General features: G+C 45.0%; 1 protein-coding gene across 5 annotated transcripts in view; it reads right to left on the bottom strand.

Moving 5' to 3' along the window:
* Window positions 1-27,753, bottom strand: part of ASIC2 (acid sensing ion channel subunit 2) — a 416,878-nt gene that overhangs the window by 45,092 nt on the left and 344,033 nt on the right. For all 5 annotated transcript variants that reach the window (XR_015946498.1, XR_015946497.1, XR_009558458.2 and 2 more), the window contains exon 2: window positions 22,234-22,384. Coding sequence is in view for 2 of the 5 variants with exons in the window: in XM_088654597.1 (XP_088510723.1) it covers window positions 22,234-22,384 (151 nt within the window). In the remaining 3 variants the exon portion in view is untranslated. The remainder of the gene's footprint in view (window positions 1-22,233; window positions 22,385-27,753) is intronic.

Here is a 27,753-nt window from a genome sequence, read left to right as displayed (position 1 = left end):
ATCACTCTCTCTTAGCTACTTCCTCCTTCGATGGGAACACATCTCCAGAGAATCTCCAGTTAGCATGGTTCTCACTCTAGGCCTGCAGCCAAGAGTGAGACCAAATGGAGTCTTACTTTACTAAGTAGTCTCTAGATGTATATATACTTGTAACTTTTCTAAGCAAGCCTGCCTTTCTGAGATTATGCTGTAACTCAGGATGAAACTGTAAGTAAACTCTATCTTATTTTATAAACACTGTGTTGTGTATTTCTTTTAAGAGGGACAAAGGGGACCTTTGCCAGGAAGTGTAATATTGAACTATAAAGTGTAATATTGTTATAGAGATTCTAGCGAATCTAACGCACATGCTTTGCTGCGCACAAAAGGGGAATGTCACTCTGCTAATATTGGAAGCTTGCTAACACAAGCTTGGATAGGATCTATCTAATAATATATCCTAATCCACATCCCTAACATTCCCATAAAGGGTTATTACGGCCCAGGACTGCGTATTTTTGTGTATTTTTGAAGGATTGCTTTGGATTGTGATTTTGAACTGAGTAGGATTTTTTCAGTTAGAACTTCCTGGTAAGCACATGGTCTATTGTTCTCCAGTGTGCCTAGGGGATTAGCTACCCCTCCCCTCCCTCAGAGTTTACAGCACTGAGAACTCAGAGGCAGTGAAGATTATTTTGCATTTTGAGATATTTTTAGAGATTTTGATTTTGGAATTTTTGGCAAATTTTAGAATTTTGAGAAATTTTTAGAATTTTGAGATTCCAAGATGGCTTTTGCAGATTTTGATAGTGGAGTTAAGCCAGGATTCATGGCTCTAGATGATGACAATTATGTATTTTGGAAACAACGCCTGATAGCATTTTTAGATGCAAGGAATGTTTTGGATGCCATTGAAAAACCTATGCCTACTGGCACAACAGCAGAGGATTTAGCCAAGATAGCAAATTGGAAACGCATGAACAGCGAGGCCAGATACATAATTTTGAGTGGACTTCGCAACAGGCATCTAACATCAGTTAATAGCAAAGATGATGCAGCTAAAATCTTAAAAGATATTGAGCGCAGGTATGGAGCATCTACTAAGAACTCCTACAGGAATTTGATGAGCAAATTAACTGCGCTGAGGATGAATTCAAGAGAAGAATTCACTGACCATATCAGCAAATTTAGTGAAATTGTTCAGAGGATTGATCTTACTACTAAAGCCCTTGATGAAGAAACAAAGGTTTCATTTTTGATAGCATCTCTAGGACCAAGCTTCAGTTCATTCAAGAGTTGCATGGATCACAAAAAGGACCTGACTTTTGAAGAACTGATTGATCATTTGAGAGAGGAATGCAGAGATTACCTTGATTCTTCAGAAAGGAATACAGGGAGAAAGGACACTAATTATGCTTCCAAGCATTTTCAAAGGTCCAGACAAACGCCAAAGGAAATAATTTGCTTTAACTGCAATTTAAAAGGGCACATGGCGAAGGAATGCCGGGCACCTAGGAATAAATCCCGCCCCTTTCCACCAAAAGGCGAAAAGAAGGGGGGTCGTGGGCGTGCAATGATATTGCAAGAAAGAAATGTAGCTTTCCAGAGCTGTGAAGGAAAGCGCAATAAGTGGCTTCTGGACAGTGCAGCAAGCAGCCATTTCTGCTATAAAAGGGAATATTTCAATGAAATAGACAATAATAAACAGTCTGAGATTGAAATTGCTGATGGAAATGTTATAAAGTCAATAGGTGCAGGATCTTTGAACTTGAATTTCAAAGTGAACAATGAGTCTTTTGATACTACAGTGAGTAATGTTAAGTATGCACCAAAGCTGAACTGTAATCTAATAAGTGTGTCTAGCTTGGACAAGAAAGGTTTTGAAATTATATTTAAAAATGGACAATGCAATGTGATAAAAGATGGTGAAGTGTTTATTCAAGCCAAACTAATCAATGATGTGTATGAGATTGATATTTCAGAGAATGAGTCTGCAAGGGTTGCACAACCCAGCAGAAAGGATCAACCAGATCTGGAACTCTGGCACAAAAGGCTTGGACACAGGGATACCAACCTTATCCTGAAAATGCAGAAGGAAAATCTGGTAAAAGGTCTACAGGTAAAGAATTGCAGTACACCAATGCCAAACTGTACAACTTGCATAACTGAAAAGGCAGTCAAGCCTTCCTTCCCACGTTGTACAGAGAAGAGAAGCACAAAAGTCATGGACACTGTTCATACTGACCTATGTGGTCCGCTGAATGTACCTTCCCTAGGAAACAATAAGTACATTCTGATATTTATAGATGACTTCTCAAGATATTGTGTTGGATATTTTCTAGAAGAAAAGAGTCAGACACCGGAATTGTTCAAACTGTACTTAAACATGGTGAAGAACAAATTCCAGAGAGCTCCTTCCACCTTAATTTCGGATAATGGTGGAGAGTTTTGCTCACGGCAGATGAAGGCCATCATGGCACAAGAAGGCATAGCACATGTAACTACAGTTGTTTACACGCCTCAACAGAACTCCATTGCTGAGAGAAAGTTTAGGTCTATTATGGAGATGACAAGGTGCATGTTAAAAGAGGCCAACTTGTCACAGAAGCTATGGGGTGAAGCGGCGAATACGGCGATTTATTTGCAAAACAGATTGCCTACAAAGGGTGCAGAACGCACACCATTTGAACTTTGGCACGGGAGAGTCCCAAGTCTGCAGCACATACGTGTGTTTGGAAGTGTCTGTTATTACCACGTGCCCAAAGAGCGCAGACACAAGCTTGACTCCAGAGCAAAGGCAGGTATCCTGGTTGGATATGCTCCTGGAGGAAAGGGATATAGAGTTCTAGATCCAAAGAGTGGCAGAGTAGACCCATACCATGTGGTTCATTTTGATGAACAGGGCAAGTTTGATACAAAGAACACTCTTATTGACTGTTCTAGAGAGTCACCAGATGAAGAGTTTATAAGTTTTCCTTTAGCACAAGGAACTAATATACCTTCTAGTGTCACAACACCCCCTACAGGCGACACCCCAGAAGACGCAGAGGTCCAGACCCCTGGCGGCACCAGAGACGAAGAGGAGGAGCTGTACGTGGACATGCCAGCGTTGGAGGAGGATGAGGATGCTGATGCGGTTGCACAACCAGAGGTCAGATGCTCATCCAGAACCAACAAGGGCGTTCCGCCACTACGACTGTCCTACTTTGCAGGGTCGGCGTCTCCACCAGAACCTTCCACTTGGGAAGAGGTAGAGCAGATGCCAGCCACCGAAGCCAGTCTCTGGAGGAAAGCCGCGCAGGAGGAGATTGACGCACTGCACAAGAACAAGACCTGGACACTCACAGAATTACCTGCTGGTAAGAAAGCAATTGGGAGCAAATGGGTGTTCAAGGTTAAAAGGGGTTCAGAAGGGGAGGTGCAACCTTACAAAGCAAGACTAGTGGCACAAGGTTTTTCACAGCAATATGGCCACGACTATGACCAAGTCTTTGCACCGACAGTAAGATACAGTAGCGTAAGATTACTTTTAAGCATCGCAGCATCTAAAGGGATGGAGGTGAAACACATCGATATAGCTACTGCGTTTTTGCATGGGGAAATTTCTGAAGAAATTTACATGAAGCAGCCTAAAGGTTTTATAAAGCCAAATGAGGCACATTTGGTTTGCAAGCTTCAAAAGGGACTGTATGGTTTAAAACAAGCAGCCAGAGCCTGGAACTTAAAATTGCATGGAATGCTGGTGAAACTTGGGTACAAGCAAGGTGAAGCTGACAAGTGTTTGTACACTAAGCAGAGTAATGGACAATTTTCTTATATTCTTGCCTTCGTTGACGACCTTTTAATCGCAACGTCAAATGACAGGGATTATAAAAATGTAGTCCAGCACCTCAACAAGGAAGTACAAGTGAAGGAATTAGGACCAGTTGAGTATTACCTTGGGATTCAAGTGGAAAGAGAACAGGATGGTTCATTTCTACTTAATCAGAAGCAAAAGATAATTGAACTGTTGGAGAGTATGCAATTGCAGGATGCGAAACCCGTCGACACCCCGATGGCTACAGACTTCTTAAAGAACCAAGAGGATTCGAAGCTGCTGCCAAACAACACAGAGTATCGTTCAGCGATTGGTAAACTTTTGTATTTAGTTACCACGTGCAGACCTGATTTAGCCAATGCAGTAGGGATTCTCAGCAGGAAAGTGAGTAGTCCCACTGAGCATGATTGGGTTGGTGTGAAGAGGGTGGTTCGATATCTTAAGGGTACAATAGATTGTAAATTAAAGTTACCAGCTGTCAGTGACCCTAAGCTCATTGGGTACACTGATGCTGACTGGGCAGGTGATAATTCTGATTATAAATCCACAAGCGGGCATGTCTTTATGTATGGGGGCGGAGCTATCACATGGGGCAGTTATAAACAGAAATGTATAGCTTTATCGTCTACAGAATCGGAATATGTTGCGGCTACAGAAGCGTGCAGAGAGATTTCCTGGCTGGACCAACTCCTAACAGACTTTGGCGTGGAGAGAAAGGAACCTATAAGCCTGCTGGAGGACAACCAAAGCTGTCTAAAGCTGGCGCAGAATGAGAAGTTCCTAGCACGCTCAAAACACATTGGGGTCAGGTACCACTACGTTCGCCAGATGATACAAGATGGACTTGTCGAACTGTCGTACTGCTGCACATCGGAGATGACAGCAGACATCCTAACAAAACCCCTGCCAAGACAGAGTTTCCAGAACCTGCGTGTCAAGCTGGGACTCTTGGGTGGTTGAATAAAGTTGCTTATGTTTTGTTTTGTATGTAATGAATGTTGTGAATTGCCTGAGAAGGGGTTTGTGGGATGGAACACTGGGGCAGACAAGTCACAACAGTTCCTAGAGTGTCCACTAACAGGAACTCACCTGGAGGGACACTTGACTACAGGTCAGTTCCTGTTCCCTCAGACATGCAAATGAGTTGGATTAGACAAAAGCCCTAGCCTGCAATCACTCTCTCTTAGCTACTTCCTCCTTCGATGGGAACACATCTCCAGAGAATCTCCAGTTAGCATGGTTCTCACTCTAGGCCTGCAGCCAAGAGTGAGACCAAATGGAGTCTTACTTTACTAAGTAGTCTCTAGATGTATATATACTTGTAACTTTTCTAAGCAAGCCTGCCTTTCTGAGATTATGCTGTAACTCAGGATGAAACTGTAAGTAAACTCTATCTTATTTTATAAACACTGTGTTGTGTATTTCTTTTAAGAGGGACAAAGGGGACCTTTGCCAGGAAGTGTAATATTGAACTATAAAGTGTAATATTGTTATAGAGATTCTAGCGAATCTAACGCACATGCTTTGCTGCACACAAAAGGGGAATGTCACTCTGCTAATATTGGAAGCTTGCTAACACAAGCTTGGATAGGATCTATCTAATAATATATCCTAATCCACATCCCTAACATTCCCATAAGGTGAACCAAGAAATCACACATGACTTCTTGGCAAATGGTCTGCCCACCCACAACCATTCAAGTGTCCCCAGGGGCCACCACATGTTTCTGGCATCCGTTGTGGCGAATGTCAATACTACCATTTCATAACGTGAGAATAACTCTGATGGAGCCAACCAAAAGCTGATCTAGACCAGCATTCTGCTTCCCACGGTGGCCAAGCAGATGCCTATGGGAAACCCACAAACAGTAGGTCTCTCCTCCTGCTGTTCCTCCCCCTGGCATATGGCATTCAGAGGCATACACCTAGGAAGATATCCAGGTAGAAAACTGGGATGAGAACTCTCTTCCCCAACCTGTGGCCCTCCAGATGTTGTTGGACTCCAACAGCCCCAGCCAGAGTGACCAATAATCGGGGGTGATCATTACAGCCACAGCCCAAGGTAAGTTATAAAGTGGAAGCTATTTCCAGTGATACTCGGAGCGAGCTCTCCATCCAACTCCAAGAGTGATTCCTTGCATGCTCAATAGCCTCCTGCAGCTGTACACTGCTGGGGAAGATAAGCAGTAGTGAGCAAGTTGTCTTTTGGGAAATGGTCATGGCTCAGTGGTAAAGAGCATGCTCTGCATGCAAAAAGGTCCAGGCAGGGCTGGAAGAGATTCTGGCATGAAACCGCAGAAAGCTATTGCCTGGCAGTGTTGGCAATACTGAGCTAGATGAGCCAGTGAAGGAGGTTTCCTATGTACAGTTACTGATTCTCTCACAGATTATTCCAAGGAACCCCCATGATACAGCTGAACAATCAAATTATGCAGGGACTTTTCTTGGGCTGGCGGTGCCAACTACAAGGGAACTTTCCACTTGCTAAGAAACTCCCTAAGCTGCTGCATGAGACGTCCCAAAGTATCAGAGACAATGCTCTTTAAAATGGCTATCCCTTCATTATGAATATTTGCAGAGGACAGAAGCTGCCAGCCACTCATGGAACATTTTCAGCCACTCATAGCAGCTCTGTGGAAATATATTCTGGGTTGATAGCTAAAGTAACGGGACTGTCAGGTACTTGAAAGGAAATGATCCATAATGAATTGAAAAAGATGTTTAAAAATACCCCCCCCCCAAAAAAAATCCAGAGTCCTTTCTGCTGGGGATAATTCAGATGGAAATTCCCAGGTGTCAAAAAAAGGTCATTTATGTATGTCACTACTGTGGCTGTGTTTCGTTAGCCCAAAAATGGAAAACGAGCAAAGAAGAATGGCAACTTAAGTGGACAGAATATGCGCCGCTTGCAGACTTAACATATAGAGTAAGAGAACAAGAAGAGCATACATTTAGAGAAGATTGGAAAACGTTTACTGAATATATGGGAAATAACTGTGTACAGCTGAAAATGCTGGCAGCATTAAGATATATTCAACAGTGTAAATACGTTTTGATGGATGCAATAATGGAATGCCGAATGGTATAGTTTTTGTAAAATATGCAGGGATTTATGATATGTAAAATGAACCATGGAAAGAGAAGAAGGGAAGTCATAGATATCTCAAGGATGTAAAAATGAGTACTTTAAACTGTAAAACAGAAAATTCAATAAAAATTATATACCAAAGAAAAGGGAAAAAGAAAGGAAAGTTGTAGTGTGCTTCACGGAAGGAGCTGATGGCACTTTTGTTTTCATTGTAGTTGTGGCTTATTATTAATTTTTTTAAGTTACCTAAAAATGAAGAACTAGTGAACTAAGGAATAGAGCTGGACCAGCCATTAGGCCAGGTGATGCTGCAGCCCATGGATACCCCATGTGCCCTGTTGCCTCTGCCATTGGTGGAGAAGCACCACTGCCTTGGTACTGATTTTGTCACTGGTGCAAGATCAGTGCGATCTTCTTTGAAACTGGCACCAGTGGCAGTGCTGCTTCTCCGCCAGCAGCAGATGTGCCAGGGTAAGCACATGATGGAAGAGTAGGTGGCAACAACAGGAGCAGGTAGCTGGTAGTGGGACGGCGCAAAGGCAGGCAAGGTGGCACTTCCCATTTTGCCTAAAGCAGCAGCACACGATGTGCTGCCCCTGATAAGGAGTTATAGGATTGTAGAGTTGGAAGGGACCCTGAGGGTCTTCTAGTCCAACCCCCTGCAATGCAGAAATCTCAACTAGCTCATCAATGACAGGTGGCCACCCGACCTCTGCAGAAAATAACCTGTCCATACACTTAGGTGACCCTCCTCTGTTCCATTGTTTCTTGAAGCAAGTCAAGTCAATGAATGGGTAAAAAGGTTTTCTTGCTTAATGAACAATCTCCTGTTTAGGGAAGTTCGCCACCAGCCTACTCTAATGTCCTTTTGGCTCCTAGCAAAGAGCTTTTAATTTCCCCAGATTTAAAAACCTGCGGTGGAAACTGTTTTAATTGCTCCTGTTTTTCTTCTGCTGTCTTACCTATTGCAGTCTCAGTCTTATTTATTATTGGTAATTTGTCGCTGTAGTTTTAGAATTTGCAGCTACCCTGGAAACGTTTCATGCTGAAGGGCAAAGTTAATACGTTTATAAATTAATTCATAAGAACAGAACTGCATCTTGGACTGTGCTGCTCAGCAGATGGAACTGAACTCATACCAGGGAACTTTCAGCCAGTGATCTGGCTATTTTGATCATCAAAGTCAGTTCTTCTTGTTCCTCAAAACTCCTTTCCCGCAGCAGCATGTTGCTATTCCTGCGCCTAGCCTCTGTACTAGGTTTTCCCCACTATCACTGAGTGTTCTCCCTGCCGCGTTCCCCAGAACACTCCTCCTTTCTGTATTCTGCACCTCCCAACAACTCTACTTTTTCTAGCAAAGAATCCCACACTTCTGCTTAGGAAATACTGGGGAATGGTGGAGGTGGCGGATATTGTGCAGGCGAGCATCTATGCCCCAGGGTTGGATTGCAGCAGAGAAGCGGACAAGCTGGGGGATGGGGAGCCACCCACTCTAGCATGTAGCTCCTGGCACTTCCCATTACTCTCCCCTGTCGTTTGCGTCGCGGCAACAATGCTTAATTATTCTTGCAGCAAGCTGAATATTTATAGAAGCTCGTATAATATCCATGTAAATAACCAAATCAGCCGGTTATGATTGTTACGGATATAAATACCCGCTGCTGGCGGCTTTCAAGATGAGACAGGGAAGATGGATTGCCGCCGGCACGTTAGAAGCTTGTTTGGATAAACATTGACATTTGTCAATCTCTCCCTGGGGTCTGAGATACGTGAAGGGCTTGTGCGGGATGGAACACCACGGAGGAAGAACCTCAGCAGGCTCTTGCAGCCGGTAGCCAGACCCTCAGCCTCAGTTTTGCTGTAACACTTATTGTTCTTGGTCCCTACAAACCCATGGTAACCGGATGATGCTTTAGGGTGCTTTCATGTAGACTGCCTGCCTAGCAAAGACTGCCATCCCTAAGCTCAGGTACACAAAACTCAATGGAATTTGCTTCTAAGCAAATATGCTAAGGATCATAATATACGAGCATGTTTGAGCATCTCCAGTGCTGTGTGTGTGTGGGTTGTTAAAGTAGGACAGAAAGTAGAAGAGACACATTTTTAAACTGAGTGTACCATGTAGCCAAATGCACATTACACATTAGAATTACAGATACAGTACAGGAAAAGCTAATGGCAACGTGAGCACCAGTGTCCCAAACTGTGAGATTTGTTAATCCAATTAATTTGCACAAAGGGAGCTTGTGACTTCTTGGAAACCACACGCTGTTATCTGAATTTCCTGATCTCAGATGCCCTGGGTACTAGCTGTGGTTACTCCATGCTGAAGGGAATGCACTCTCGACATGCATAAATACTTTCTCTTCATTATCACTCTACGGATCCAAGGTTTGAATCCTGGTGCGGAAAACAGATTCTGGGGCTTAAGATTTGGTGACCCTCTACATCAAATTAAGCTACAGATGCCAGCTTCCCCACCATCACTCCTGCACAACTGACATTGGCTCCTGAAATTTTAATGTACCCCCTCAGGCAACCTAGGATGAAGCAGCAGAATTCCGGTTGCTAGATTCAGGAGGACAAGCAACAGAAAATGTACACCATCATGCTATGCTTGCAAAGACCTCAGAGGCCCCTGGCTGGCTGATGCTGGAGACCAGAATGCTGGACCAGATGAGCCTTTGATTTGATCCAGCAATTCTTGGGACAAGAAGGAGCCTGTTATTCAAGGATGTTGCTTCCTGCACAGTTCTCTCTATTCCACTCCTGTTTCTCTGCCCCAACCCTCCCTCCCTCCCCTCTCTTTCTGCCACATTGATTTTCCCTCTCCCTTTTAGTTAGCTGTTCTTTCAGAGCCCTGAAGCACCTTTTCAGAACTTCAGCCGCCTGCCTCTGCGGCTTCCTGCCCCAATGCTGCTGTATGGAGCATTTCCCTGGGCTGTAGGTTACATTCCCTCGGAGCTTGATCATTTCCTCCCTGCTCCTGCCTCCTCAAAGCCTTTTCCCCAGGCCCCTTTCTTGCTGCACCTCACTCCAGTGCAGTGTTAGCTCTGGCTCCCCACTGCTGGTTTCCTTTTGTAGAGCCAACAAGATTTTAAGTGATGCAAACAGCCGTCTCCATGGCAGCCCTGTCAGACTCACTCCCCTTACCCCTTTGGGCCATGAGCCATGGCTGTTCATCACTTGTGTCTTGTGCGCATGCACCAAACAGCAGATCCCATCCACGTTCTCGCCACTTGCCCTCAAGGCACCTTGGGCGAGCTGTCTAGGGTCCCTTTCCCTGCTGCTCCACAGATCCATCACTGTCGCCAAGCCTGCTCTCAGCGGCTCAATCTGGGGGAAAAACACTATCAAGAGTCGCAAGCCTTGGCGCTGCTGAATGTACCAGGAATGTGACTCCCAACTTCTATTAAGCATCGTCCAACAAAACAAGCCTGGGAACAGAGATTAAAATTTATGGGAAGAGAGGTGCCAGGGGCCAGGCTCGATTTCGCCAGAGAGACATGGCAGCTGCCACAACAGCTCTGTTTCCAGAGACTATCTGGCAGGCTGTGGTTATGCTAGTAGTGTGTCACAGTATGTGTCACAGAACAAGAACACAATTTGGCCTGGTTCACACATGCTTGCTTTACCGTCTGATGACACTATTAAAGGCATGCCTTGTGAACGGGCCATATCGCAGATAGGATTTTCATCAAATGCAATGCTCTTCAATGGAATCATGTTCACAAACATACACACACACACATTCAGCTTCAAGTCATAAAGGGTGCAGTAAGTCAGGCCTGGTCTACGCACGAAGAATATGAGATAGCCGAGACAGTGCCAAGGTGGCAAAATGGGACTGTACCACTTCACACTATAGGAGGGTGATCACATTTCAGAATGTTCCCCTGCAACAAAAACTCCTTGACTGCTGTGCTGATTTTCTATTTGCAATGAGCAAAGATAACCTCTCTCTTCCTCGTTTTGTTGTTGTCGTCTTTTAAAGTGCAGCGGTTTTTGTACATGGAATAGCATTCACAGTCAAAAGCAGGATCCACAGTCATCCTACCACCTGATTCCCCTGCATGTGTAAGACCAGGTCCAACTGCAGAGCAAACAAGAGAGGGGCATGCATATGCCAAGCATTCCAAGCCTTCAAGTCAGAAGGGTTGCTGATCCACTCTGCACATAGTCTGTGGCATTCATGATGACTTACCCAACGCTTCAGCTCAAAACAGGTTTTGAGGCTAAGCCCTAATAAACCTTGGCTGAAATGAGATCCTGCCTCTCACACAAGTGCTACTTATAGCAATGTATTCCTCTCTGTCCCCTGCACTTGGAAAAAGCAACTTGTAGGGAAGCAGGCATAAAAGTGCTTCAGGCATATACACTTTTGTAACAATGAAAAGACCAAACATAAGTCTTCGACCTACAACCCTTCCAAAAATCCATGAATCTTTGGAAGATGTAGCCCTCACTCTGAGTCCTCTGACATGACAAAGACAGGGTAATTCTAGCTACTCTATGAATGTGTCCCTTCTACATCCAGTTATGCAATATGAGGTCAAATGGTTCCCCAACTACTGCAGGTCAAGAGCAGAGGAGTGATACTTGGGAGGGTGCATAACCCTTTTTCTTCACCCTGCTTAGCTGCTCAGATTGCCCTCCCCAAACTGCTTTTCTCTCAGGAGAAAAATAACACAGGAGCCATATATTTTACCCTCTCAGAGAAAAGCATCTTGGGGGAGGTTGCTTGCAAGTGGATAAGCAGCAGGTAGGGAAGAGGGTTAAGCAGTTTCACTCCCAGTGTTCTCCAACTCATAAATGTGGTTTTCCAAGACTGCCTAGTTGTTGTTTAAATAAAAACTCCTATATGAAACAAAACCCTACATACCATCTAGTTTGCCCACATTTAAAGAACGTACATGGTTAGCGGGATCTGTCCAGGGTTCTGACCTGGAGCATGGCAAATCTGGGGGATGATGATAGGTTAGTCATTCTCAATGGTGCGCTGGCCAGGGTATACCAAATATATTGTGAGCTATGGATCCTAAAGTATCTACCCACAGATCTGCCCCCCTGCATCTCTGCACTGTTTGATGGGAAAGCAGAATGCAAATTTAATAAGTTCATAACTAAATAGCAGTGAACCATGCAATCAGCTCCAGGACACTGCATCTGACATGCAGCAAAGTTATCATCAGAGAAAGCACATCCAGTTCAGTAACATCTAGCGCAGCAGTTCCCAAACTTATTTTTCCTCATGGACCACTTGAAAATTGCTGAGGGTCTAGGCAGACCACAGAATAATTTTCTTCTGCCTATTGTAGCAACTGTAATGCACTGTGCTAAGTGCTGTATGGTTTTTAATTATAGTTTTAATGCTTCTTTTATTTCTTATATATTGTATTACAGTTTGAATCCCATAGAAATAAAACTGCAATACAATAAAATACAATGTAAGAAATAAAAGAAGCAATAAAACTACAACTAAAAATCTATATGAATATTCAGTGCGATGGATGTGTCATCTCCTATCTTCAAGCACAACTCCACAGGCATGCTGTAGTCCACATGAATGAAGCTTGTGGGCAATAGGTAGCATGCAGACAACAGTTTGGGAACCCTAGTTCTAGAGAGATTAAGAAGGTAGGTGAGGATGTACTAAAACTATTTAGGTTTCTAAGGCTGGGCAAGAATTAAACATCAAGTTTTGGTTGCAACAAACCCATTGGTATAAATCTGTGTTCTTTGAACCTGGGTCTCCAGATGTTGTTGGACTACAATGCTCATCTTCCCCAGTCAGCTTTATCAATGATCAGGGATGATGGGAGTTGTATTGCAATGAAATCTGGTGCCCTCAGGTTGAAGATCACTGGTATGAATTGTATCATCATTCTAAGGCAGAGACAAGGCTTTTCTGGAAAGTGTGGGCACGAATTCAAGTCCTCTGAGGATGAAATACTGCCACTTTTAATGCATGTTGCAATAGAAATGTAGCCCTGACTTAAGCCTTGAACAGTTTTGTCTACTTAGACAGGTAAGCAGGCATCTATGCAATACTGCAGCAGCGGGGGGGGGGGGGGGGCTTTAACTTTGCATTCCTGGTCAGCAACTAGTATGGCAATTTTGAACCAGTGCCTCAGTACCCACAACCTGAAGTGGCCTGCCTGCAAATCCTGTTGCCACAAATGCCAATTTCTTCACACCTCTTTTGCCACTAGGTTTGAAATGTTGTAGAGGAGAGAAAGGGAACATCTCTAAGCGTGATGGATTTGGCCCATGACCTTACATGTTAAACTTAACCATTCATGCTGGGGTTTCCAGGAAGGCCATAAATTCAAGTGGCTGCTGCCACTCATCCCTCCCTCCCTCCCTCCCTCCCTCCCTCCCTTCTTTTTTTAAAGAAAACTTCTCTAGGAAACCACGGGGGAATTTCGCAACAGCTTGCTTTTCTGCTGGGTCTGCTGAAGGAAGTTCCACTGCTCTCCAGAAAATATTGTGGTGTCCCAAAGACAACGTGCCCATAATTAAACTGCCATGGCCTGAGGCCTGTGGCCTGTGTGGCAGTATGTGTGGGAGTATTCGGCCCAGAATATCCGGTGCTCCAAAATGTTTCTGACACTCACACTCAGCCAAGCAGAGCAGGCAGCAAAATGGAATCAATGCATGGAAACGCAACAGGCAGGAAAGAAAACAACATTGAAAAATCAAACAGCCCAGGGGAGTTTTCATGCAGAACCCTTTTCTGCTGGGTTTGGCTGCCTCTGGTGAATCGCTATCTGGCACATCAAGCAGCACCTTTCAATTAGGGATGTGCAGGGAAGTGAGAGAGAGAGAAGAAAGAAATCTTTCAAGTCTGGCATCGTGATGCTGCAAATTCCACTTTCAGGCTTAATAATAGGAGCACAGAAATGTGAGCCGCAGGAGGTAAATGAGCCTCTCTGTTTAGCACTGATATCACCTGGCCATACCTTTCCTCTATCTATGAAGCCACTTTTTTTACTGCAAGTCCTTCTCTCTAGGCCTGAGTTCTCAGCAAAGGCATTTCCAAACCACTTTGTTGCCTGACTCTGCTCTAATCCCACTCCAGCTACTCTTTTGCCAGCCCCCGATCTGCCCTATGTATGCTGATGGTGCTAAGTAAGTGCTCTGGCTACCATCCTGCAAATCCTATTGCAGCATGATTTCTCCAAAACTTCCCTCATCCTGTTAACACTTTGCAGCTATAATGTACACAGAAAGCTAGGGAAATCATGGCTGCTTGGCAGCCACTAGCTGAGCAGCTGTGATGTCACAGAATGTTTGCAAACATTCCAAATGCAGACTTGGGAGTTCTGGAAGCCTTCTTTTAAAATATTACGGTTGCACTCTTAAGTGAACACCACAACTCATACATAACCTGTGCATAGTGATCACGTAGGAGAGAGCTGCTATCTAATCTGGTAAGAGTCCAGTCAGATGCCAAATATTCCCATCACCAGAAATGAAATAAACTCTCCACTCCATTTGAGATCCACTGCTTCTTCCTAGGACCCATGAGAGTGATACAGAGCTGCATTTTTTTCTTTTAAGTCTTATTTAGATAACCTTTTCCTGCCCTGGAATAAGGAAGGAACCCTGTTCCTCCCAAGGGAAGCGGAGGGATCCTGAGGCCATAAGAGAAGATTGGTGGGAGAAGGAGTGCCAAGCCAAAGCATGACTCAGTGGGAAGAGGAATCTGCTAAAGGGCAAAACAGCTTTGGCAATGGCTGCATTTGTTCAAGTACACAGGAGAGGCCGCCCCTTGCAGCTGGAACAAATCATTTTCACCGTAATACAATCAAGACAGCTGAAACCCAAATGACCTTTGCAGAATCCTTTGTTCCTAGAGAGATGGCTTTCAGAAGTGGATTAGACAAATTCATAGGAGAGAGGTCTATCAGTGACCACTACCTGGTCATAGCTAAAACAGGCTTCTGTATTTAGCAGCAAGGCACCTCAGAATACCAGATTGTAGGTGCAAAGTATAACAAAAAGGGAAAGACTCAGGAGAGCTTGTTTACACCCCTTCCTTGCACACCTGTCTTGCAGAGTAGGCCAATTGTGCTTCCCCAGTATATGGTAGAGATGCCAGCACTTCCTACAGCCCTCCCCCTCCCCCTCCAGGCATGAAGAATTTGGAGAAGGCTCAAAGCAGCTGCTTTCCAAGGGGCTCCGAGTCAGTCCACCCTGCACTTCTTGGGCCAAACTTCCCGCTCCTTTCTGGGATATGTAGGGCTAGCTTCCAGCTGTTTATCTCACCCTGGAGATCAAAACAGCTTCCTCATTTCCCTGTCAGACCTAACCAGTCTCTCATGTAGAACAGAACTATGTGCTGGTCTTTCGCAACCCTGATCCTAAACTCCAGCAGCATGAAACTGAATTGATCTAGACAAGTGGGGTTCATACCTGCCAAGTCTCCCGCTGAAAAATGTGGGATCAGCAGCAGCGCGACACCGGAAGTTGCGTAGAAGCAACTTCCGGGGCCGCTCTGCCCATGTGTGGGCACCAGAAATAGGGCAGAGCGGCACCGGAAGTCGCTTCTATGCATGCCTGGAGGCCATCTTGGTGACGGCCGCCGCCATGTGGCCACCACCAAGATGGCCTCCGGGCATGCGTAGAAGCGACTTCCGGTGCCGCTCTGCCCTATTTCCAGTGCCCACACATGGGCAGAGCAGCACCCAAAATGGAGGCTCCCTGGCAGGTAGGAAATCCGGGGGATTTCTGGGATTTTTCTCCATTCGGGAGAACAGCGGGAAATGGATTAAAATCCGGGGGTTTCCCATGAAAAACGGGATACTTGGCAGCTAAGGTGGGGATTGCAAAAACCCTGAGGTTGGCAAACACACACACTCCAGACCCCAATGGTGAAGATTTAAAGAAACAACTTCTGGAATAAGATTTATAATGAACTTAAGAAAGTGTTGAAATACACATTTGTCAAGAAACCAGAAGCATTCCTAGTGGGCATTGTAGGAAAGGAGATCTCCAAGAAGAATGTATCTTTTTTTATGTATGCCACCACTGCAGCGAGACTTTTGATAGCTAAGCACTGGAAGCTACAAACATTACCAACGATTGACGAATGGCAGATGAAGATGATGGAATTTATGGAACTGGCTGAGATGACCGGACGAATCCGCAACCAGGGAGAAGCAGCGATGGAAGAAGAATGGAAAGATTTTAAATTGTATTTTAAAAAATATGCTAAAGTAATATTTTAGATTAGAAATTAAGTTGTAATTAAAACTGTGGAATATGTGAAGATGTTATTTAAAGGGAAAGAAGGAGTTTTTATAAGGTGAATACTCTGATATAGAATTTGCTAATTAAGAATTGTATATAAGAATCACAGGAACGGGAACCCGAGGAGGTCCCAAATCTACAATGTGAGGAGACAAGATATAATGTTTTATATGTTTTTGTTTTTTGTCTTCTTTTTGTATTTGTATTTCTTTTTTCTTTTTATCTTGCTTTTTTATTGTTTTTAGTGGTTTTTTAATCTCTTTTCTTTTTTGGAAAATTAATAAAATATTATTATAAAAAAGAAAAAGAAACTTTATTTAAAATAGAATCATAGAGTTAGAAGGGATATGGAGGATCATCCAGTCCAGGGGTCAGCAACCTTTTTCAGCCGTGGGCCAGTCCACCGTCCCTCAGACCATGTGGTGGGCCCGACTATATTTTGGGGGGGAAAGGACAAATTTCTATGCCCCACAAATAACCTAGAGATGCATTTTAAATAAAAGCACACATTCTACTCATGTAAAAATACCAGGCAGTAAGAACACCAGGCAGGCCCCACGAATAACCCAGAGATGCATTTTAAATAAAAGGACTCATTCTACTCATGTAAAAACACGCTGATTCCTGGACCATCTGTGGGCCGGATTGAGAAGGCAATTGGGCCACATCTGGTCCATGGGCCTGAGGTTGCCTACCCTTGATTCTTGTCCAACCCCCTGCAATGCAGGAATATGCAGCTGTCATATAAGGGATTCAAACTTGCAACCCTGGCATTATCAACACCATGCAACAGAAGGAAAGAAAGAAGGCAATGAACAAGGAGAAGACTGAAATCCGTTGGAGTTCTGTGGATCCTTATCTACACTAATAACTTTTGGGCATCCACCTGCCTCTGGAGATACGTGACAGAACATGGGGTGTTTTGCACACAAAACGTGCTCTAACGCTGAATTATGGTTCTTTCCCTGCTGCTCACCCTCTCCTCTGTGATTTGTAATCCCTTTTTAAAGGCCATCTAAGCCAGGTACCACTACCACATCTTCCAGAACCAGCAGGGAATTCTTTAAGTCAATTATAAACTGGGTAATGTATTTTCTTTTGGTCTGTCTTGAACCTACCGATGATCAATTTCATTGGGTGACTGACCCCAGGTCTTATGAAAGCGGGAAGAAACAATTCCCTCTGTCCACTTTCTCCAAACTGCACACACTTTCATAAAACCCTGCTGCGACCTGAGTTTTCTTTATGCTGTGCTTGTGAGCAATGAGAGGCATGCAACTGGCTAACACGGGACTCGGCAGATTCAAAAGCAAGTATTTGAAAGGTCTTCAGTTTGCAGGGAGCCTTGGATAAACTCTTTGCTCAGGATTGTTTAGTGGGTGGTTCCCTATGGGAGGTTGCCTGCTCTTGATGGGGCTACACTCCCTCTGAATGAGTGGGTACACAGCTTGGGGGTACTTCTGGCTCCTTTGCTGAGATTCAGTTGGCCTTGGTGCCACAGAGTGCTTTCCTTCAACTTTGGCTGGTGGCCCAGCTGCAGCCCTATCTGGACAGGGATAGCCTAACTTTTGTCACCTATGCTCTAGTAACCTCTATTCAGCAGCCAGGTTGCTCACCAGGGCAAACTGCTTTAAGCGTATTACACCAATCCTGGCCCGACTGCACTGGCTGCCAATTAGATTCAGGAACCACTTTGATTCTCAGCTATCACACCTAAGTCTCCATCACTGTGGGGTGCTTGCCTCAAAGCTCAGTGTTCTGCAACCCTGGGGCCTTAGCCTTTGTTAGACAACAACAGACCATTGGCTATGCTGGCTCAGGATGGTCACAGTTGCAACCCAACATCTGGGCAGCCAAGGTTGAAGAAGACTGGAAGTAGAGTGTGCATTGGAGCAGCGTTTCTCAACCGCTGTTCCGCGGCACACTAGTGTGCCGCGAGACGCTGGCTGGTGTGCCGCGACGTGCGGCGACGAGAAGGGCGGTTTGCATTGTCACGTGCCTGGCGGCCGCCAATAAACATCACTGACCTTTTTAACTTTTTAAATGGTGGTGTGCCTCGTGATTTTTTTCACGGAACAAGTGTGCCGTGGCCCAAAAAAGGTTGAGAAACACTGCATTGGAGGATACGTGTGGGGGCCACATGATGAGGGATAGCCAATGGGGTGCCCTCCAGATGTTGTTGGACTCCAGCTCCTATAATCCCTGACCACTGGGCCCATGGTAGCTGGGCCTGAGAAGAGTTCAACAACATCTGGGGGACAGCTTACTACCCCTGCCTTAAGTTTCGGGTGGGAGGGGTGTGTCCACCTGTTCCTCTCCTGCATCGAAAGGCCATCAGCAGGGCAAGTCTTGAACCAGCCCGAAGTGTCTCATTTCTGTGGTTGCTGGGCTATTGACAGAAGAGGTGGAACATCCCTGACCTTTTCTCTTTGGGAAAACACAGCTAATTGCCTGTGTTTCTCCATTCATTAGGAAAAGGTCCAAGACGCAACGAGATGAGAAAACATTTGCATGCTCTCCTCTGGGTGACATCTCTTCTTGTCCTCAGTGAAGGTCAAGGGCAACCAGGGTTGGCTTAGAGACAAGCTTTCAAGCTAACACATTCCTCCTCCTCCTCCTCCTCCCCCCCCCCAGGGTTTATTTATCCTTCTGGCTGCTGGCACTTTTAAGGATGTTATTCATCCAGTAGGACTTTTTATGTTCCCAGAAACATAAATCAGGAGCCTTGTCACTTTTTTATGGCCACGACTAAATATTGCTACCTGGTAATGCAGCCTCTTAACAGCATTTAGAAGAGAGCCACGTCCTTCCTTTTGTAAGGGCTGTTGGCGCCTTGGCTGAGGTTGTTTTATGGAGGAGTTTAATAGAGGAGCCCAACATGAAGTCCTACTTAGAAAGGAGGGAGCTGCCACAGAGATTTACAAGCTAAAGGGCTAGCTTCTACTGGCAGGGAGAGATAGAGGACTCCACCACTCAGTTTGCGCATCAGAGGAGGGTTCCAGCAAAGCTATGTGTCTCATGTCCACACTAACATACACACACTATCCCAATAAAAATGCTGTATGAAGAAAACAGGGATTCTCTGTAACGGATTAATTATGGAAATTTAACACCTGTGAACCACTCATCGTTGCAAGTTTTGGTCAAGCAAATTGAGGCCTGTGGCTTTCCTCACCTTTCTGGCAATCTCTGTATCCTTGCTCATTACACATTACCATCCTTGAACACCTGCGATGTGTTCACAGCACAGTTCTGTAGGCACACAACATAGACACATCCATGCCTGTTTTGAAGAATGCCTGAAAAGCCGCAACACTTGTTATGCAAAGTCCCCCTTGAACACTGATTTTTTGCAATGATACTTGATACCTGCAGTTACATATACACTTCTTTGATTAGAAGGTTGAATATCATCTTGATCTCCCCATGCCTGGTTTTAAGAGGAGGTGGAGAGATGCAAAATACATAAAATACCTGAAGCCAAATCAACTTGTCTTTGCATTACTTTTTCTAATTTTGCCTGTCATGGGAGGAAGTAACGGCCTCATAAGGCAACAAAGGGACACTCCAAACACTGGAAACAGCATCAGCTGCACTTAGGAGATTCCAGCAGGCATTGCTTACACACTTCTTGGCATAACTGTGCAACCACAGGACTAGAAACATATGTGTCTTTTTAAGGAAGCAGAGTGCCTTGGAAAACATAATTCTGCCCAATATGATATATTTGTTGAGGGGGAGATTCACTATGCCAGGGAGGCAAAGTACCCTTTTCAGCAGGAGGGTCACATTTCCTTGAGGGCAACCTTCCAGAGGTGGGTGAGGCAAAGCAGGTGGAGCAACAGATAGGACTGTTACCTTTGCATAGTAGGCTACATTCTAGATGACCTACAGTCAAGAGATTTCTACAAACACAGATATTTCTAAAGTAGTCCTTAGCATTCTTTATCAACAACCCATAAAGTGGACAAATATTATTCTCTCCATTTTGCAGACAGAGGTGGAACATGGGCTGCGATTGAGAAAACAGCCCTAAGGTGGGTTAATGGCAGAGGTAAGATTTGAACTGGGACGTTCAAGCCACAAGGGGCTAGGCTAGCAGACAGTGAGGTTTTTTTTGTCACCCCGAAGCCCCAGTAATTTCACTTTTATTCTTTTTTAAAGAAAACAAAAAAGGGGCTGTATCTAACTAGGTTCTACTCATGACTAACTTTTGGTAGATATGTCCATTAATTTCAATGAGTTCGCACCAGGGAGGTCCTGATGGGGAACATCTTAGTTCTGCCAATCGCAGTTTGGCTCACTGTCAGCACCGGTCAGTGAGCCCTGCTTGCAAAACAGGAATTGGGAGCTCACCCAAAGCTCCCAATTGTTTCTCTGGAGTCACACCCTTATCTATCCCACAAATGACATCGCATATGACATCAGGTGTACGGCAGGTGGTTGTGGTTGAGAGAAAATGGCCTCATGTGTCAAATTGGGAGCCATGCCATGCCTGATTAGGCATGGAGGTCAGAGGTTCCCTTCCCCTGAACTACAATTCCCATCGGCCCCAGCCAGCATACCCAATGCTTAGGGATAAAAGGCATTATAGCCCAAACCCAGAGGGCATGAGGCTGGGGAGGCCTGCTGTCAACTATGTTTCAGGGAAAGTTTAAATCTGCAGCCTTGACCTCTTCTTTCTATCTATGGTCAACTATAGATATGTTTTTGGGCGGTGGGCGAGGAAGGCCTTAGTTTTTAGATACCAGCGCCTGCCTGAGTGGAATTCATACCAAAAATCCACTTCGGTATTTTTATGCTAATATTTGGACATCCTCGACTCCTTTTTATCTTGTGCGCCAAGAGCCAAATTAAGTGTTGCTATGGCAACTGATATAGCTGATCCTCATTATTAGTGTGTGTGTGTGTGTGTGCACACACGCGCACACACATTTGGATAGCACCCAACAGGCTTGGCCTGTTTCAAAGCTTTGCTATGCTGTTCAGAAGCGGGGTGGGCGGGCTGCCCTGAGATATAGATTTGTCTCAGCTGTGGCAATTCTGGCCCTTTAACCTGGCAGGATTCTTTTACTAAGCCGTGTTCGGAGAATGCTCTCAGGAGAGTCGCATGCTAGGACTGAGTGCTGGGAAAAGTTCATCACCTCAACCTTAAAAAGGTGGCAAGTGCCTGGAGCCGCGGGGGAAAGGCAGTTCGGAAGCGAGGAGGGCCTTCCTCAACAGCACGCTGCTCTGGCTGAAGGAGTGATGCAGATCTTGGGAGAGCCAGAATCAGGCACTCGCATGGGATTGGTCCTCTGCGAGCACCTGACTCCCAGGAGCCATAGGATCAGTCTCCTCCAAGTTGCAGATCTCTCCTCCAACCTAGGTGCCAAGGCAGGGGTAACCAACACAGAGCCTTCTAGATGTTTCTAGACTACAACTCCTATCACCCTTGACCACTCACCGGCCATGCTGGCTGAGGCTGATGGGAAATGGAGTCCAACAACACCTGGAGAGCAGCACATTGGCTTTTCCCGGTGTAAGGAATAGGGGAGTGGTGCTTGAGCTGCAGAGCTTCTGGTGTGAGTCCCATTGCCAAATCTTGGTTTGAGCAGTAAAGCCTGCTCTAAAGCAACAGAAGACATGGGAGGGGGCTACCCAAGGAGTTGAACGGCGGCTTTGAAATAAGTGTCTGACAGCCTTGGGACAAATTTGGCAATGAAAGTCTGTTGAATGTGCTTTGGATCTGATAAAAAGGCTACTGGCAGGAAGTTAATACAGCAGGGTATGCAGAGGCCCAATAATAAATCCACGAAATTTGATCTTTGTACTGATATAGATGAAGATGTTCCGGAGCTGTCAGACAAGGCCGAGGAGCCTGTCATGGCCAGGGGCAGTTCTTTAGGGCCGAAAGGGCACAAAATTGACATGCCTAATTGATGAAGATGGGGACTCAGACCAGTATGTAGATAAAATCCTATTTCTGATCTTGGTGAGCCACATGTGGAGACTTTCTGCAACTGAAGAGTGTGGTAACGTGCTATAAATGAATAAATGGGTAGATGAAGAACCTGGCAATCAGACAGGCAAACACAATGAGTCTTCTCCTTACCTGTTTCTCCCCATATTGGCAAGTACTCATCCTGCTGAATGTCCAACATTATCTCCAGGCCATTGCCTGTCCCACCCTTGAATGTGGTCAACAGAGGATGCCCATCTTCTCCTGAGTTAAACATGTAGCACTTCCCATATTTCGTAAACACCTAAGAAAACACAGAGAGGAAGAAAGATATTCAGTGACACTGTTGGTGGTCTATAGGTCCCAAAAAACCCGATTCTACAAAGAACCGCCTCAGCAATTGGTTTGCAGGGGAGGCACCTGTATAGCTCCCTTCCGACTCTACAATTACAGTGGTACCTTGGTTGTCGAACAGCTTGGCTTCCGAACAAATCGGCTCCTGAGTGCCGCAAACCTGGAAGTGAGTGTTCCGGTTTGCAAATATTTTTTGGAAGCCGAATGTCCAACGTGGCTTCCGACTGAGTGCAGGAAGCTCCTGCAGCCAATCGGAAGCTGTGCCTTGGTTTTTGAACGGTTCTGGGAGTCAAACGGACCCCCAGAACGGATTTAGTTCGACAACCAAGGTACCACTGTATATGAAAACTGGCTTTAGCCTTGAACAGGAGCACTCTGGGTGTGGGTGTGTTACACACAACAACATTTTCTCGCAAGTCCCATTTGTGGAGTTTTTACATTCAAGGCAGTTTTGCTACACAGTACAGGCATATCTCTGTATTTTCCCATCGCTGCTTATTTCTACCTTCTCCTAAATGTACCACCTCTTAAGCATTTCTAAAATCCACACCTTCCACTGGAGCTTCCACATGTTATTTTCCTTTGTGGAAGGCACTTGACTGAGGTAAACTAATTACTCATGTAAAATAAAAAAATTCCTTCAGTAGCACCTTAAAGACCAACTAAGTTTATATTTTGGTATGAGCTTTCGTGTGCATGCACACTTCTTCAGATGTGTGTTTCCTCAGCACCATTGATTTCTGGTGGATCTGTGAACACCTCAGTTATTTCGTGAGAAACATCTTGCAAAAGTTTGGGGGGTTAGGCAGTGGTATTTTCCTAGAAAAAGAGGTGCCGGAATTCACCATAAATGGCGCCCACCTAAGAGGTTCCAGAATTGAGTTCCGGGTGGAAAAAAAAGCCCTGGGGTTAGGGTTTCTAAAGGAGAGACAAAAAGAAGCAGCAGCAGCAACAACAACCAGATCTCTCTACATGGAGGTGCCACTCATACCATACTTGAGTAAAAGGGAGTATGTCACATAGCACCCTAAAAAACCTCTGGAAGCAGAGAAATCCATCAAAGAAGGAGAGATATGATGTGGCTGAGCTGCTGTAGATACTGTACTCTCAGGTCTTTGACCCTGACCCTGCTTCCATCTCAAAAAGGACACACCAGAAACGTGGGAAGCATCTCAAGCCTGGACGTCACATTTCCACCAGGCTATTGTTTACCTCCCAACAAACAAAACAGCGACTTATGCTCCTGAACTCCAGAAGCATTCTCCATATCAACACATAACTCTTAATATCCTTTTCAATTGCTGCCTCATCACGCTGCGGAGAAGAGGGTCTGGGGAAGAAGGGAAAGATTTCACAGCACAAAGGGCTGGGTCCTTCTTAACAAGGCTATTTGTGATTTCCCTCAGCCACTGAGACAAAAAAAAAAGGCTGTTTAACAAGTCTATTGGCTTCCCTGGATCCACACCCTAACCAAGCCAAGCCAGAAAGATCCTCCTTGCACACTTTACGTAGCAATTGAGCTCTGCTGCAGCTGAAGCGGCGTTTCCTGCAGTAAATGCATAAAGCGTGAAGGGTAGACTTGTGCCTGAACACTTGGGGAGGAGGGGGGAGAGAGATATGCGCTACAGAGCCCCAATTGGCCATGGCTCTTCGGCGCGTGTCCACTATGTGTTTAGCAACGCACGCCTGCCCTTCACGCACAAGTTGCACAAGTCTCCCTTGCAGGTTTTTCTCTCAATCTGTTTCTTGTCTGTCAGGGCCATGTGTGTTCTGTGAGATTAAAAAGGAACATCTTCAAGGACCAAATTCCCGCACCAAATATGTTGGATTTTGCCAACCTGCACTTAGTATGCAAATAAGGCACATCTGCATATTTTTCTTTCTTGTTTTGAAAACATGATTCTACGGTCCTTCACTGTAAACATAATTTATTCTGCTTCACCTAGTGACTGGGTGGGACTGTTAGGATTCTTGCTCCGTGCTTGCAGTCATGAGATTGTTGTCTATCACATGACGGTGTATGTTTTCATTCTACATAGTGGGAAGTGGCGGAGACAGGATGTTTGGTATTACTGTGTTTCCATGATGTAGGACTATTGTACCTTTGTTCTTTCTCTTTGCTGTCTGATGAGAAAGAGGAAGGAGCTAAGTAAGAATGCTCTGAGTGTATTATATGTTAATAAATGCAGTTTAGCCAAAATGCTGTGCTACTGAGTTCTGTTACGCAAACTGCTAATACTCTGCAGGATCCTAAGCGTGCTAATGCCACTTGGTATCAGTCGCTGTGATGTTCGGGCTGGAGAAAGCTTTTGAAGCTCCTGAACGAACGACCAGGAGGGAGAGAACATGCCAGTCGGGCATGTGTCTCTACCAGGGTCCTACACGCGAGTAGGATGATCCTAACAGGGACAAGGAGTTGTGGGGGGTAGATACTGAAACTTTATCCCTTGGCCACTGGAATCTTGTTCAGCTTTAATGAAAGTTACAGGTAGGTAGCCGTGTTGGTCTGGATCGAAGTAAAATAAAAAAAATTCCTTCAGTAGCACCTTAAAGACCAACTAAGTTTTTATTTTGGTATGAGCTTTCGTGTGCATGCACACTTCTTCAGATACAGTGAAATGGAAGTTTCCAGGCACTTATGTAGAGAAGGGGTGGGGAGGGGTGGGGATGGGGAGGGGGGATCACTCAGAAGGGTGGTGGAAATGGGTGATTGACTGACTGATAGCTGTTGATGACCGCAAACGACTGCAAATGGTTTTGCATGAAAAAGCAAGGGTTGAGATGGCTGAAGATCGCTTATCATGTATAATGAGATAAGAATCCGATATCTCTGTTCAAACCAGGTCCCTCCATGGTTTTGAGCTTGGTGATAAGTTGCAATTCAGCAACTTCTCTTTCCAGTCTATTTCTGAAATTCTTTTGTAGTAAGACAGCTACTTTGAGATCTTGTATAGAATGTCCTGGGAGATTGAAGTGTTCTCCTACTGGTTTTTCTGTCTTCTGGTTCCTGATGTCAGATTTATGTCCATTTATCCTTTGGCGTAGGGTTTGGCCTGTTTGTCCAATATAGAGAGCTGAAGGGCACTGTTGGCATTTGATGGCATACACAATGTTAGAGGATGAGCAATTAAATAGTCCTGAGATGGTATGTTGGATGTTGTTGGGGCCAGTAATGGTGTTGTCTGGGTGTATGTGGCAGCAAAGTTGGCATCTGGGTTTATTGCAGGCTCTGGTACCAGTGTCCATGTTAAGTCTGGTGGTTGTATTATTGTGGGTGAGGAGTTGTTTAAGATTGGGTGGCTGTCTGTAGGCAATGAAAGGTCTTCCTCCCAGAGCTTGAGAAAGGGAGCTGTCATTGTCCAGGAGAGGCTGTAGATCTCTGATGATGCGTTGTACTGTTTTAGCTTGGGAGCTGTATGTGATGACTAGTGGTGTTCTGTTATTTTCTTTTTTGGGTCTGTCTTGCAGCAGGTTCTCTCTAGGTATCTGTCTGGCTCTGTTGATCTGTTGTTTAACTTCATCAGGTGGATATTTTAGTTCTAAAAAGGTTTGCTGTAGATCTCTTAGGTGAGATTCTCTGTCTGTAGAGTTGGAACAGATGCGGTTGTAACGTAAGGCCTGGCTGTATACGATGGATTGTTTGGTATGTTTGGGATGGTAGCTAGAAGCATGTAGATATGTTTGTCGGTCAGTTGGTTTTCTGTATAAGGTGGTGTCTATATGAAAGTATGGTTTAATGCTTTAATGAAAGTATGGGTTTGGGATTGCACACATACCTTCAAGCACACACACACACATATATGTGCTTGAAAGCTGATTAAATAAATAATGGCAGACAGAGAAAAGTTGAGATTCTCAAGAAGTCACATTTTATGGTTCCCTGCCTCTCATCCAAAAAGCTGCTGCTTTAGCAAAAAATACATACTAACAAGGGAGTTGTACTTATTATATTCTGATGTATGCTTGATTCAGGAAACCCCATAGATTCCTAGAGAACTCTTTCCAACTTGACTTATCCTACGGCTCTTATAAATCAGTCACAATGTTTTTCTATATATTGCAGAAGATTCTGAGGTCACATACTGGGTCTCAGTCTCAATGTGGGTCCCTACTGGCCAGGCCAGTTGAACCTAAATGCTGCATTCAACATACCCCAACACCCCTGTCCCTCCCACCCCATGGATGGACAAATGTGGAATTTGTCCCCCTATGAGGGGAATAGGGGTCTTTGAGGGGAAGCCATGCCTGTTTAAAGTGGTATCATAGCACTTTATATGATTGGTGCAGGTGGTGCCTGTTTTTATATTATGAGACCACTTGTCGACATTTGCCCAATCCACATTTGTCCATCCATGGGGTGGGAGGGAGAGGGGTGTTGGGTATGTTCTGGTTTGTGGAATGCAGCATTTAGGTTCAACAGGCCTGGCTAGCAGGGACCCACGTTGAGACTGAGACTCCTATTCTCCTCATAAAGCTACAGTTACTTGAGTGGCTTAATTATCCATCCCTCTTCCCAGGGAACTCTGAGAAGTGAAGCTCTGTGAGGGGGATATGGGCCTAAGGACATCTTTTGTCATGATCTTTGCTCAAAGACAATAAGGGGATTGAAGATGGCAATTATGAGCATCCGCACTGGATGCTGTGGTGGCACTGAGAACGCTTCCCTCTCTGAAGTGAAAGTGTTACCAGAACTCCAGGCTGAGATCTTGAGAAAAAAGGCCACCCCTGGGTTTTATTAACATAGGTTTAGTCTTCATTCTAGGCAATTAGCACTTTGGGAAAACATCCATGACTACAGCGATTTGTTTAATTTACAACCCCATGCATGTCTTAGCTGTTCAGAGCCTGACCGCCAGAATTTCTTCAACTGCTGCCTGAATATTAGCTCCGTATTTCTTTTTAAATACCCACTCAAGCAATGCTAAATTGTGCTGATGGTAGGAGAGGTGATTTAGCACCCCTCTAAAGGGCCCTCTATAGCAATCAGCAGTCAAACAAAGCCTTCTGCTGATTTGCTGTTGTGGCAAGCGGCCCCTTGTTTTCTCAGACATCCCAAGTAGGTGAGTGCAAGGCTCCTTGTTTTCCAGCCATCCCTACGGACTGGATGGGGTGGAGGATGAAGGCTCAACCACTTCTGTTCAGGGACAACCTCACTAGGTTCATTCTTTCTTTTCTATTTCCCTCTCCACTCAGGGAAGAGGAAGTGCAAACATGCCCTGAAAGCACACATCCAGACCAAAAGCTCCCTCTGAAGGAGTGGGTATGTAGTTTGAGGGTACATCTGGATCATTTGCTGTCACTTGAGGCTCTGGTGGCCTC

Source organism: Zootoca vivipara, chromosome 12 (genome assembly GCF_965207765.1).
Source record: "Zootoca vivipara chromosome 12, rZooViv2.hap1.1, whole genome shotgun sequence".
NCBI classification, from domain to species: Eukaryota; Metazoa; Chordata; class Lepidosauria; order Squamata; family Lacertidae; genus Zootoca; species Zootoca vivipara.
This window is presented reverse-complemented; position numbering and strand designations above follow the sequence as displayed.